At 43.1% G+C, this 13,044-nt stretch overlaps 1 protein-coding gene across 8 annotated transcripts in view; it reads left to right on the forward strand.

Moving 5' to 3' along the window:
• The window catches only part of abi1a (abl-interactor 1a), a 96,350-nt gene that overhangs the window by 78,496 nt on the left and 4,810 nt on the right, over positions 1–13,044 (forward strand). For 5 of the 8 annotated variants that reach the window (XM_078416037.1, XM_078416043.1, XM_078416024.1 and 2 more), the window contains one exon: positions 3,977–4,162. In XM_078416037.1, coding sequence (XP_078272163.1) covers positions 3,977–4,162 — 186 coding nt within the window. Of the gene's footprint in view, positions 1–2,443; positions 2,531–3,976; positions 4,163–13,044 lie in introns of all 8 variants that reach the window. The other 3 variants (XM_078416057.1, XM_078416014.1, XM_078416022.1) reach the window with 1 other exon arrangement.

Raw genomic sequence — 13,044 nt, forward strand, 5'->3', positions numbered from 1 at the left:
GACATCCTTCCTATAATTTGGCGACCAGAACTGCACACCATACTCCAGATTTGGCCTCACCAATGCCCTGTACAATTTCAACATTACATCCCAACTTCTATACTCGATGCTCTGATTTATAAAGGCAAGCATACCAAACGCCTTCTTCACCACCCTATCCACATGAGATTCCACCTTCAGGGAACAATGCACAGTTATTCCCAGATCCCTCTGTTCCACTGCATTCCTCAATTCCCTACCATTTACCCTGTACGTCCTATTTTGATTTGTCCTACCAAAATGCAGCACCTCACACTTATCAGCATTAAACTCCATCTGCCATCTTTCAGCCCACCCTTCCAAAAGGCCCAAGTCTCTCTGTAGACTTTGACAAGAGGAGTTGAGTATAGGAGCAAAGAGATCCTTCTGCAGTTGTACAAGGCCCTAGTGAGACTGCACCTGGAGTACTGTGTGCTGTTTTGGTCTCCAAATTTGAGGAAGGACATTCTTGCTATTGAGGAAGTGCAGCGTAGGTTCACTAGGTTAATTCCCGGAATGACAGGACTGTCATCTGTTGAAAGACTGGAGCGACTAGGCTTGTATACACTGGAATTTAGAAGAATGAGAGGGGATCTTATTGAAACATAAGATTATTCAGGGACTGGACACATTAGAGGCAGGAAACATGTTCCCAATGTTGGGGAGTCCAGAACCAGGGGCCACAGTTTAAGAATAAGGGGTAGACCATTTAGAACAGAGATGAGGAAAAACTTTTTCAGTCAGGGAGTTGTAAATCTGTGGAATTCTCTGCCTCAGAAGTGGAGACCAATTCTCTGGATGCTTTCAAGAGAGAGTTCGATGGAGCTCTTAATGATAGCAGAGTCAGGGGGTATGGGGAGAGGGCAGGAACGGGGTACAGATTGTGAATGATCAGCCATGATCACATTGGCTCGAGGGGGTGGAATGGCCTACTCCTGCACCTATTGTGTATTGCACCTATTTTCTGTTTCTAAGAGGGCTGTTTTCATGTTTGCAGCCATTTGGGTGCCGTAATCTGTCAGATTGTTGATTTTGCTGTATTTAATGAGCTTTTTGAAAATTAGGCCATTGGCACAAAAAAAGGCCAGGTCACATATATGTAGTTGCCAGTTTCAATTTACCATTTAAAATGGTCTTTTATCTGACATTTTGATGCAAAATTACCATTTTAGATCTGCAATTAAAATTAACAACCTGTACAATTTTCTGTAAATTAGTAACCTTAACATGCACAAAGTTGGTAAAGTTGATGCAGATTTTAAGCTGCCCAGTCTGCTTTAACCAACTTGATCTCCCGGTGGCTCAGCACTTCAATTCCCCCTCCCACTCCCAGTCTGACCTTTATATCATGGGCCTCCTCCATTGTCATAGTGAGGCCCACCGCAAATTGGAGGAACAGCATCTCATATTTCGCTTGGGCAGCTTACACCCCAGCGGTATGAACATTGATTTCTCTAACTTCAGATAGTTCCTCTGTCCCTCTCTTCCCCTCCCCCTTCCTAGTTCCCCCACTGTCTTCCTGCTGCCAACCACATCCATTCTTTGCCCCTCCCCCTCACCTGACATCAGTCCGAAGAAGGGTCTCGACCTGAAAGGTCACCCATTCCTTCTCTCCCGAGATGCTGCCTGACCCGCTGAGTTACTCCCAATACTGTTGTTTGACTAGACCAAAGCTACATTTTGTTTGCAGTTTCCATTTGCATTTGACAGCCTTGGGACATACTTATCATATCATATCATATCATATACATACAGTCGGAAACAGGCCTTTTCGGCCCACCAAGTCCGTGCCGCCCAGCGATCCCCGTACATTAACACTATCCTACACCCATTAGGGACAATTTTTACATTTACCCAGCCAATTAACTTACTTCCACTAACAGAAAGAAGCTTGCTGAAGTAAATCCTCAAGACCTGTTTTCTGTCCAGTGCTTTAACATTGTAATTGCGAGATGATGAAGATGATTTAAAAGGATAAACGGATGTTATCTCAGTTGGATGGTTCCTTTTAATTAACGTTAATTGATTTTATAACCATCACATTTTTGGAACCTTTGTCTTGGGGGGGGAATTGGAGGTTTCTTGTTTTGTCATCTAAAATTTGTGATTGAGTACCTCACACTCTTTAAAAATATTACTGCAGTGGAACCTTATTTACTACAGGCAAATATTTGGCTATTAGCTAAGACTTGGGTGTGGGATCCAACTGATTACATTTCCAATAGTACTTTAAATACTCTGATTTAAACCTAAACCGTAGAATTCCTATTCAAAAAAAAAAAAAGATTTTTGTACTTGGAGAAATGAGGTTGCACTGCCCCAATAAGCAATTGTGTGTTCTCATTCAATGTGAATGACAGCTTTTTGTGTTTGCCTTTTCCTTCTGCTCTTCATGTTGCTCCAACATGGCGTTTGTTCTTGCCAGCATCCCTAGCTCCACCCCCTCCCCCTATGCCTCAACTGACTCCACAGATACCTCTCACAGGCTTCGTGGCCAGGGTGCAAGAAAACAGTAAGTTTAAAGGCTTGAGCATTCATTTTTCATTTAAGGTCAGAAGATTGCATGATTGACGTTTTCACAAGTTCTGGAACTTTCTCTACTGCTTTGCACTTGGAACACTTCTTCAGCTATGTGCTAGTTGATACATTTTCGATTGCAGGCACTGCTTTTCCTTGTTTCTTTGATGTGCAATATCCAGGTCCTATAAATGTCTTGGTATATGAGCTGGTCTATGTTTGAACTCGGCTGCCTATCTTGGATCAGACCTGTAAATATTAAAATTTGGCAGCAGGAATCATTATTGGATTTCTCAAAATAAAATTGAAGCCAAATTGCTCCTTTCTGTGCAGATTTTTTTCCAGGCTCAAAACTTTGCATGCAATTTCAAATAATCTAAATTATTTTTGTGCAGTTAAGTAGATAATAAGCTAGTTGATTCAGGCACCATATTTTTGTGTTGGAATGGAATTCTAAATTCCATTTTTGGTTAATTAAATCAATGAAGCTTGGTTTTCAATGGAACATTCTGTATATCGCACGTCTGATAATCTTTTTAGTGGCAACCTGTTGCATTTATCATTCTACGCATGTGTTAGAATTGAGAATTAATAAACTTCCTGTTCATCTTGCTATATAGTTTTACATTTGTGCAAAGAATGTTTTAGTTTTTGTCTGCAGAAAGATGTGCTGAGTGTTGCCGGTCTCATTATTAAAATCTAGGAATACAAAGTTAATACCTATTGGACTGTTAATTGTATATATTGATTCTTGAACGTCATACAAATGGTAAGCCATGTTTACTCGTTACACTGAATTATACACAAATTATATAGAGCAGTTATTTGAATTGCTGTATTTGAATTAAATTTGCCGGGTCCTGCAGTATGGTTTTTATTTCACACTTCTGATAACATTTCCACTTATCTTTCCAAAAGGAAGCAAGACTTTTATTAAAAATGTAGTGTTTCCATACTTATTTGTTATAAGGAAATGGATCAAAATTGCATCATTACATGATTAAATCTATTTTACAATCACATTGTTTTGAATGATCTAAATTGATCTTTGTACAGATGCTGAATATTTTTAAATATGACCTATAAACCATTTCACAAATAGATCTTTGTAAAATCCTTTCATAAAAGGATCAACATTAGATTTTGTGTAGTATTATTAGTCCCACCAAAGTTTGCATTTTAAGCTACCTTTGAACAACTGAAATAAGATGCATCAAATTATAAACTTTTGAATGCTGTTTGGAATTGGATGTTAATTGAGGCAGCTTGCAGTAAAAATCTTTATGCAGAACTTAAATGATTCTGACTAACTGGTCTTGCACCTCTGCATGTTTTGTAAAAGCTTGAAATACAAAATGCATGCTAATTTGATTTATTGTATTGAATAAAAAGTAAAATGTTAAATATCTGATTATATCTCTAAATTTGCACATTGTTGCAGTTGCTGATAGTCCAACCCCCCCTCCACCTCCACCACCAGATGATTTACCGATGTTTGATGAATCACCACCTCCACCTCCCCCACCCCCTGTGGACTATGAGGATGAAGAGGCAGCAGTCGTGCAATACAATGACCCATATGCTGATTCCGACCCTCAATGGGCACCAAAGACTTATATTGAAAAAGGTAAGTGATGTTGAACTATATTAACTATAATTTTCAAAAACTCAATTAAACCTATTTGATTCCAAGCAGCTATCAGATAAAGCTAATTTGTAGCAACACATCTGCAACTTTCTTCGCTTCACCCCCGAAGGGTCTTTACGTGAAATGTCGCCTATCCATATTTTCCAGAGTTGCTGCCTGACCCATTCTGCAGTTCCTTGTGTCTACACGGGTCAGTTGAGATGATCTGAATGATGGAATTGGCTTTGTGGCCCAGTTTGTGGATGATACAAAGATAGGTGATGGAGCTGGTAATATTGAGGAAACAGGGAGGCTGTGGAAGGACTTGGGACAGTTTGGGAGAGTGGGCAAAGAAGCGGAAAATGGAATACAGCGTGGGTAAAATGTATGGGCATGCACTTTGGTGGAAGAAATAAAGGCGTAGACTACTTTCTAAACGAGGAGAGGATTCAGAAATCAGAGGTGCAACGGGACTTGGGAGTGTTGGTGCTGGATTCCCAAAAGGTTAAGTGGCAGGTTGCGTCTGTGGAAAGGAAGGCAAATGCGATGTTGGCATTCATTTTGAGGGGGCTAGATTATAAAAGCAAGGATGTAATACTGAGGCTTTATAGGACACTGGTGAAGCCACGTTTGAAATATTGTGAGCAGTTTTGGGGCCCATATATGATGGATGTGCTAGTTTTGGAGGGGGTCTAGAAGAGGTATATGAGACTGATCCTGGGGATGATTGGGGGATCTCATTGAAACCTCTTGGATAGTGCGAAAGGCCAAGAGTGGACATGGAAAGCGTCCAATAATGGGAAAGTCTAGAACCAGAGGACACAGCCTCAGAATAAAAGGATATACCTTTAGAATGAAGATAAGGAATTTGTTTAGCCAAACGGTTGTAAGTTGCTGGAATGGATTGTCACAGACAACTATGTTTTTAAAGTGGCTAATGATAGGTTCTTGATTAGACAGGGTGTCGAAAGCTGCAGGGAGAATGAGGTTGAGAGGAAAAATTAGAGCAGCCATGATTAAATGACAGTAGACCTTTTCCCCCCCTCACATTAAACATATGTCCTTTAGTTCTTGATTCTCTACTCTGGGTAAACGACCCTGTACATTTACCCTATCTATTCTTCTCATGATCTTGTATACCACTATATGATCACCCCTCATCTTCCTACATTCTAAAATCATTGGCTGCTCAACCACTTGCTCAGGCCCTCGAGTCCTGGCAACATCTTCGGAAATCTTCACTGCACCCTTTCCTTCTTAACATTTTTTCTATAGCAGGGTGACTAAAACTGAGCACCATACTCCAAATGAGGCCTCACCATTGTCTTGTGGCTTATAACATAACCTCCCAACTTCTATACTCAATACTCTGACTGATGAAGGCCAATGTGCCAAAGCCGCCTTGACCACCCTATACCTGTAATGTCATTTTCTACAAATGTATGTGCACTCCTAGAGCCCTCTGCTTTATACTTCCAAGAGCCCTGCCATGCTTAGAGTTCCTGAAATGCAACACCTTGCACTTCTCTGTATTAAACTCCATCAACCATTCCTCAGGTCAACTGCCCAACTGATCAAGATCTTGCTGCAATTTTTGACAACCATCTTTACTATCTACAATACCACCCACCAATGTAATCTGCAAACTTACTAATCATGCCTTGTACGTTCTCATCCAAATCATTGATATAAACGATAAACAGCAGTGGGCCTAATACCGAACCCGGAGGCACACCACTAGTCACAGGCCTCCAGTCTGGAAAAAAACCTTCCACCATCATCCTCTGCTTCCTTCCATGAAGCCAATTTTTTATCGTCAGCTATCTCTCCTTGGATCCCATGTGATCTCACGTTCTAGAGTAGCCCACCATTTGGAACCATGTCAAAGTTGTGACTGAAAGGTTATTTTATAAACCTCTAAGTAATTTAAGGAATTATTTAAATTGTTCTTAATTTGGCAATAATGATGGAATGCAAAATTGCAGGGTTTTAGAGGATTCTGCTTGGCAGAATAGGTTTTATATGTGGAATATAAATAAACGTGAAATACATTTGAATGCTTTTAATTGGTCTTCATTCTCCTGATGAGTAGAAATGTAAGCCTGCAGGTAAAAAATGAAGGATGGAAGTTTGAAAAGAACATTTAAGGACTTCAGAAAAAAGGCTTTTGAATATAAAACAATGCATTTTCATAGTGTATTGAATATATCAAGGCATCCAGCATTGACACTGGACCAAACCAAGTGAGGTTTGGTACAGTGCAGGAATATGCTGGTCATGAACATAGAGGCACAATAGAAACTTAGAAAATAGGTGCAGGAGTAGGCCATTCGGCCCTTCGAGCCAGTACCGGCATTCAATGTGATCATGGCTGATCATCCAAAATCAGTAGCCCATTCTGGCTTTTCCCCCATATCCGTTGGTTCCCTTAGCCCTAAGTGTTAAATCTAAGTCTCTCTTGTAAACATGCAGTGAATTGGCCTCCACTGCATTCTGTGGCAGAGAATTCCACAGATTCACAACACACTGGGTGAAAAAGATTTCTTCATTTCAGTCCAAAATGGCCGAACCCTTATTCTTAAACTGTAACCCCTGGTTCTGGACCTCCCCCAACATCGGGAACATTTTTCCTGCATCTACCCTGTCCAATTCTCTAAGAATTTTATATGCTTCTATAAGATCCCCTCTCATCCTTCTAAATTCCAGCGACTTCAAGCCCAGTTGACCCATTCCTTCATCATAGTGTAAGAAAGTAACTGCAGATGCTGGTTCAAATTGAAGGTATTTATTCACAAAATGCTGGAGTAACTCAGCAGGTCAGGCAGCATCTCGGGAGAGAAGGAATGGGCGACGTTTCGGGTCGAGACCCTTCTTCAGACTGAACTGTAATTTTCCTTCATCATATGTCTGTCCCGCCATCCCGGGAATTAACCTGGTGAAACTACGTTGCACTCCCTCAATAGCAATAATGTCCTTCCTCAAATTAGGAGATCAAAATTGCACACAATACTCCAAGTGCAGTCTCACCAGGGCCCTGTACAACTGCAGTAGGAACTCCTTGCTCCTAAACTCAAATTTCCTCGCAATGAAGGCCAACATGCCATTAGCTTTCTTGTTAATGTTTTGAAAGCTAGTTGCAGAACTTCTGATCTTGACAGCTACCACACTAGAGTAATAATAAACACCTGTGATGTACCAGAGATTGTAATTGTGGGAGCATGTCAAAATGTTGTAGGCCTGAAGATGGTTAAGTTGAAGAAACAGATTGTGGTACTCATATCTTTGCTTAATCTGTTAAAGATGTAAAGGCAAAACAGTGATGCTCTGATTTTTTTTGTATTGGTTTTGTTGGAAGTGAAATTTAGTTACGTTTCTGAGGTGGTATGTAGAAAAGATTAGATTTATACCATAGTCATAGTGCGTGGAAACAGGCCTTTCGGTCCAACTTGCCCACACCAGCCAACATGTCCCAGCTACACTAGTCCCACCTGCCCACGTTTAGCCCATATCCCTCCAAATCCATCCTATCCATGTATCTGTCTAACTGTTTCTTAAATGTTGAGATAGTCCCAGACTCAAATACCTCCTTTGGCAGTTTGTTTCACACACCCACCACCCTTTGTGTGAAAACAATCACCCCTCCGATTCCTATGAAATCTTTTCCCTTTCACCGTAAACCTATGTCCTCTGGTCCTCGATTCACCTGCTCTGGGCAAGAGACTCTGTATCTACCTGATCTATTCCTCTCATCATGTTATACCCCTCATCCTCCTGCTCTCCAAGGAATCATCCTCCTACTCTCCAAGGAATAGAGTTCCATCCTACTCAACCTCTCCCTATAATTCAGACCCTCTAGTCCTGGCAACATCCTCGTAAATCTTCTCTGTATCCTTTCCAGCTTGACAACATATTTTTTTATAACACAGTGCCCAAAACTGAACACAATACTCTAAATGTGGCCTCATCAGCGTCTTATACAATTGCAACATGATCTCTCAACTTCTATATTCAATACTCTGTCTGATGAAGGCAAATGTGCCAAAAACCTTTTATGACCACCCGGTCTATCTGCGACTACACCTTCAAGGAACCATGCACCTGCACTCTAGATCCCTCTGCTCTACAACACTCCCCAGAGCCTTACCATTCACTGTGTAGGTCCTGCACATGTTAGACTTCCCAAAATGCAACACCTCACATTTCTCTCTATTAAATTTAATCAAACATTCCTCAGCCCACCTAGCCAATCGATCAAGATCCTGCTACAAATTTTCACAACCATCAGCACTATCTGCAAAACCACCCACTTTTATATCATCAGCAAACTTGCTCATCTTGCCATGTATGTTTTCATCCAAATCATTGATATATATCACAAACAGTAATGGGCCCAGCACCGAACCCTGAGGCACACCACTAGTCACAGGTCTCCAGACCGAGAAGCAACCTTCCACCATCATCCTCTGTGTTCCTTCCATGAAGCCTATTTTCACCATGTGATCAGCCCATGTGATCTAACCTTCCAGAGTAGCCTACAATGCGGAATCTTGTCGAATGCTTTGCTGAAGTCCATATATTCATCTGCAGCTCTGCCCTCATCGTTCTTTTTGGTCACGTCCTCAAAAAAACTCAAATCAGATTTAGACAATAGACAATAGACAATAGGTGCAGGAGTAGGCCATTCAGCCCTTCGAGCCAGCACCGCCATTCAATGCGATCATGGCTGATCACTATCAATCAGTACCCCGTTCCTGCCTTCTCCCCATACCCCCTCACTCCGCTATCCTTAAGAGCTCTATCCAGCTCTCTCTTGAAAGCATCCAACGAACTGGCCTCCACTGCCTTCTGAGGCAGAGAATTCCACACCTTCACCACCCTCTGACTGAAAAAGTTCTTCCTCATCTCCGTTCTAAATGGCCTACCCCTTATTCTCAAACTGTGGCCCCTTGTTCTGGACTCCCCCAACATTGGGAACATGTTATCTGCCTCTAATGTGTCCAATCCCCTAATTATCTTATATGTTTCAATAAGATCCCCCCTCATCCTTCTAAATTCCAGTGTATACAAGCCCAATCGCTCCAGCCTTTCAACATACGACAGTCCCGCCATTCCGGGAATTAATCTAGTGAACCTACGCTGCACGCCCTCCATAGCAAGAATATCCTTCCTCAAATTTGGAGACCAAAACTGCACACAGTACTCCAGGTGCGGTCTCACCAGGGCCCGGTACAACTGTAGAAGGACCTCTTTGCTCCTATACTCAACTCCTCTTGTTACGAAGGCCAACATTCCATTGGCTTTCTTCACTGCCTGCTGAACCTGCATGCTTCCTTTCATTGACTGATGCACTAGGACACCCAGATCTCGTTGAACTCCCCCTCCTCCTAACTTGACACCATTCAGATAATAATCTGCCTTTCTATTCTTACTTCCAAAGTGAATAACCTCACACTTATCTACATTAAACTGCATCTGCCATGTATCCGCCCACTCACACAACCTGTCCAGGTCACCCTGCAGCCTTATTGCATCTTCCTCACAATTCACACTACCCCCCAACTTAGTATCATCTGCAAATTTGCTAATGGTACTTTTAATCCCTTCGTCTAAGTCATTAATGTATATCGTAAATAGCTGGGGTCCCAGCACCGAACCTTGCGGTACCCCACTGGTCACTGCCTGCCATTCCGAAAGGGACCCATTTATCCCCACTCTTTGCTTTCTGTCTGTTAACCAATTTTCTATCCATGTCAGTACCCTACCCCCAATACCATGTGCCCTAATTTTGCCCACTAATCTCCTATGTGGGACCTTGTCGAAGGCTTTCTGAAAGTCGAGGTACACCACATCCACTGACTCTCCCTTGTCAATTTTCCTAGTTACATCCTCAAAAAATTCCAGTAGATTTGTCAAGCATGATTTCCCCTTCGTAAATCCATGCTGACTCGGAACGATCCCGTTACTGCTATCCAAATGCTCAGCAATTTCGTCTTTTATAATTGACTCCAGCATTTTCCCCACCACTGATGTCAGACTAACTGGTCTATAATTACCCGTTTTCTCTCTCCCTCCTTTCTTAAAAAGTGGGATAACATTTGCTATTCTCCAATCCACAGGAACTGATCCTGAATCTATAGAACATTGAAAAATGATCTCCAATGCTTCCACTATTTCTAGAGCCACCTCCTTAAGTACTCTGGGATGCAGACCATCAGGCCCTGGGGATTTATCAGCCTTCAGTCCCATCAGTCTACCTAAAACCATTTCCTGCCTAATGTGGATTTCCTTCAGTTCCTCCATCACCCTAGGTTCTCCAGCCCCTAGAACATTTGGGAGATTGTGTGTATCTTCCTCAGTGAAGACAGATCCAAAGTAACGGTTTAACTCGTCTGCCATTTCTTTGTTCCCCATAATAAACTCCCCTGCTTCTGTCTTCAAGGGACCCACATTTGCCTTGACTATTTTTTTCCTCTTCACGTACCTAAAAAAACTTTTGCTATCCTCCTTTATATTATTGGCTAGTTTACCCTCGTACCTCATCTTTTCTCCTCGTATTGCCTTTTTAGTTAACTTTTGTTGCTCTTTAAAAGAGTCCCAATCCTCTGTCTTCCCACTCTTCTTTGCTATGTTATACTTCCTCTCCTTAATTTTTATGCTGTCCCTGACTTCCCTTGTCAGCCACAGGTGTCTCTTACTCCCCTTAGAGTCTTTCCACCTCTTTGGAATAAATTGATCCTGCAACCTCTGCATTATTCCCAGGAATACCTGCCATTGCTGTTCTACCGTCTTCCCTGCTAGGGCCTCCTTCCAATCAATTTTGGCCAGCTCCCGCCTCATGCCTCTGTAATCCCCTTTGCTATACTGCAATACCGACACTTCCGATTTTCCCTTCTGCCTTTCCATTTGCAGAGTAAAACTTATCATGTTGTGATCACTGCCTCCTAATGGCTCTTTTACCTCTAGTCCCCTTACCAGATCAGGATCATTACACAACACTAAATCCAGAATTGCCTTCTCCCTGGTAGGCTCCAGTACAAGCTGTTCTAAGAATCCATCTCGAAGGCACTCTACAAACTCTCTTTCCTGGGGTCCATTTCCAACCTGATTTTCCCAGTCTACCTGCATGTTGAAATCTCCCATAACCACCGTAGCATTACATTTTTGACACGCCAATTTTATCTCCTGATTTAACTTGCACCCTAAGTCGAGGCTACTGTTTGGGGGCCTATAGATAACTCCCATTAGGGTCTTTTTACCCTTACAATTTCTCATTTCTATCCATACTGATTCAACATCTCCTGATTCTATGTCACCCCTTGCAAGGGAATGAATATCATTCCTTACCATCAGAGCAACCCCACCCCCTCTGCCCACCTGTCTGTCTTTTCTATACGTTGTGTACCCCTGAATATTCAGTTCCCAGCCCTGGTCCTCTTGTAGCCATGTCTCAGTGATCCCTACAACATCATACTTGCCCATGACTAACTGAGCCTCAAGCTCATCCACTTTATTTTTTATACTACGCGCATTTAAGTACAACACTTTAACTTCTGTATTTACCTCCCCTCTCACATCGTTCACAATTGGCCCTGCCCTTAATTTCTTTTCCGCTCTGGAACTTCTGTTCCCATTCTTCCTAGAGTCTTTTGCAATATCTCCTGTATTCCCTTTTACCTCATCTTCATATTCACAATTTGTTAACCCCTCCCCCCCACTACTTAGTTTAAAGCCACAGGTGTCACACTAGCAAACCTGCCTGCCAGAATGTTTGTCCCCCTGCTGTTAAGATGCAACCCGTCCCTTTTGTACAAGTCACCCCTAGCCCAGAAGAGATCCCAGTGGTCCAGAAATCTAAATCCCTGCTCTCTGCACCAGTCCCTCAGCCATAAATTCATACCCTCTATCTCTCTGTTCCTGGCCTCACCAGCACGAGGTACCGGTAGCAGTCCAGAGATAACCACCTTCGACGTCCTACTTCTCAGCGTTTTTCCCAACTCTCTAAACTCCCGCTGTAGCACCTCCTTCCTCTTCCGCCCGACGTCATTCGTGCCCACGTGCACAACGACTTCAGGTTGATCGCCTTCCCTCGCTAGGATTTTCTGAAGCCGGTCTGTGATGTGTTGAACCCTGGCACCAGGGAGGCAACAGACCATCCTCAAGTCCCTCCTGCTGCCACAGAATCTTCTGTCCGTCCCTCGGACTATGGAGTCACCGACCACTACGGCTCTTCCAGACTTCGGTCTCCCCTGTCGAGTATCCTTGCCAACAGGTCCGCCACTCGGACTGGAAACGTCTTCTGCCCCGACAGTTCCCAAGAGGGTATACCTATTTGCAATAGGCACAGCCACTGGGGTCTCCTGTAGTCCACGTCCACTCCCCCCGGAAACAGTCTCCCACCTTCGCTCGACCTGGACCCTTGGCGTGACAGCCTCACAATAGGTCCTGTCGAGGAAACTCTCGCATTCCCGGATGGCCCTGAGGTCATCCAACTGCCTCTCCAACTCCACCACACGTCCCTTCAGGAGCTGCACCTGGACACAGTTCTTGCAGGTGTAGCTCCCAGAAGCTCCCGCGACGTCCCTGTCTTCCCACATCCTGCAGGAAACACACCGCACCAACTTTTCCGCCATCACCTTGTGCCTATAACCAGCTCTGGCTTAAAACAATGGTATCCTCCTCACCTCAGCCTCCTCGCCGAAGACTCGCAGCCAAAGACTCGCACTTCCCTCACTGGGCTGCACCTGAACAGGGCTGCACCCTTTTGTGAGCCTTGCTTATATCACCAATTTAAATTGCCTGATTGTCCAATTTACCTGACTTCTCACTTAAACTGCCTGTTGAACTGTGATTAGCACTTACTTTACTGCTCAGCCAACGGGCGT

The sequence above is a fragment of the Rhinoraja longicauda genome, chromosome 2 (genome assembly GCF_053455715.1).
Source record: "Rhinoraja longicauda isolate Sanriku21f chromosome 2, sRhiLon1.1, whole genome shotgun sequence".
Lineage (NCBI taxonomy): Eukaryota > Metazoa > Chordata > Chondrichthyes > Rajiformes > Arhynchobatidae > Rhinoraja > Rhinoraja longicauda.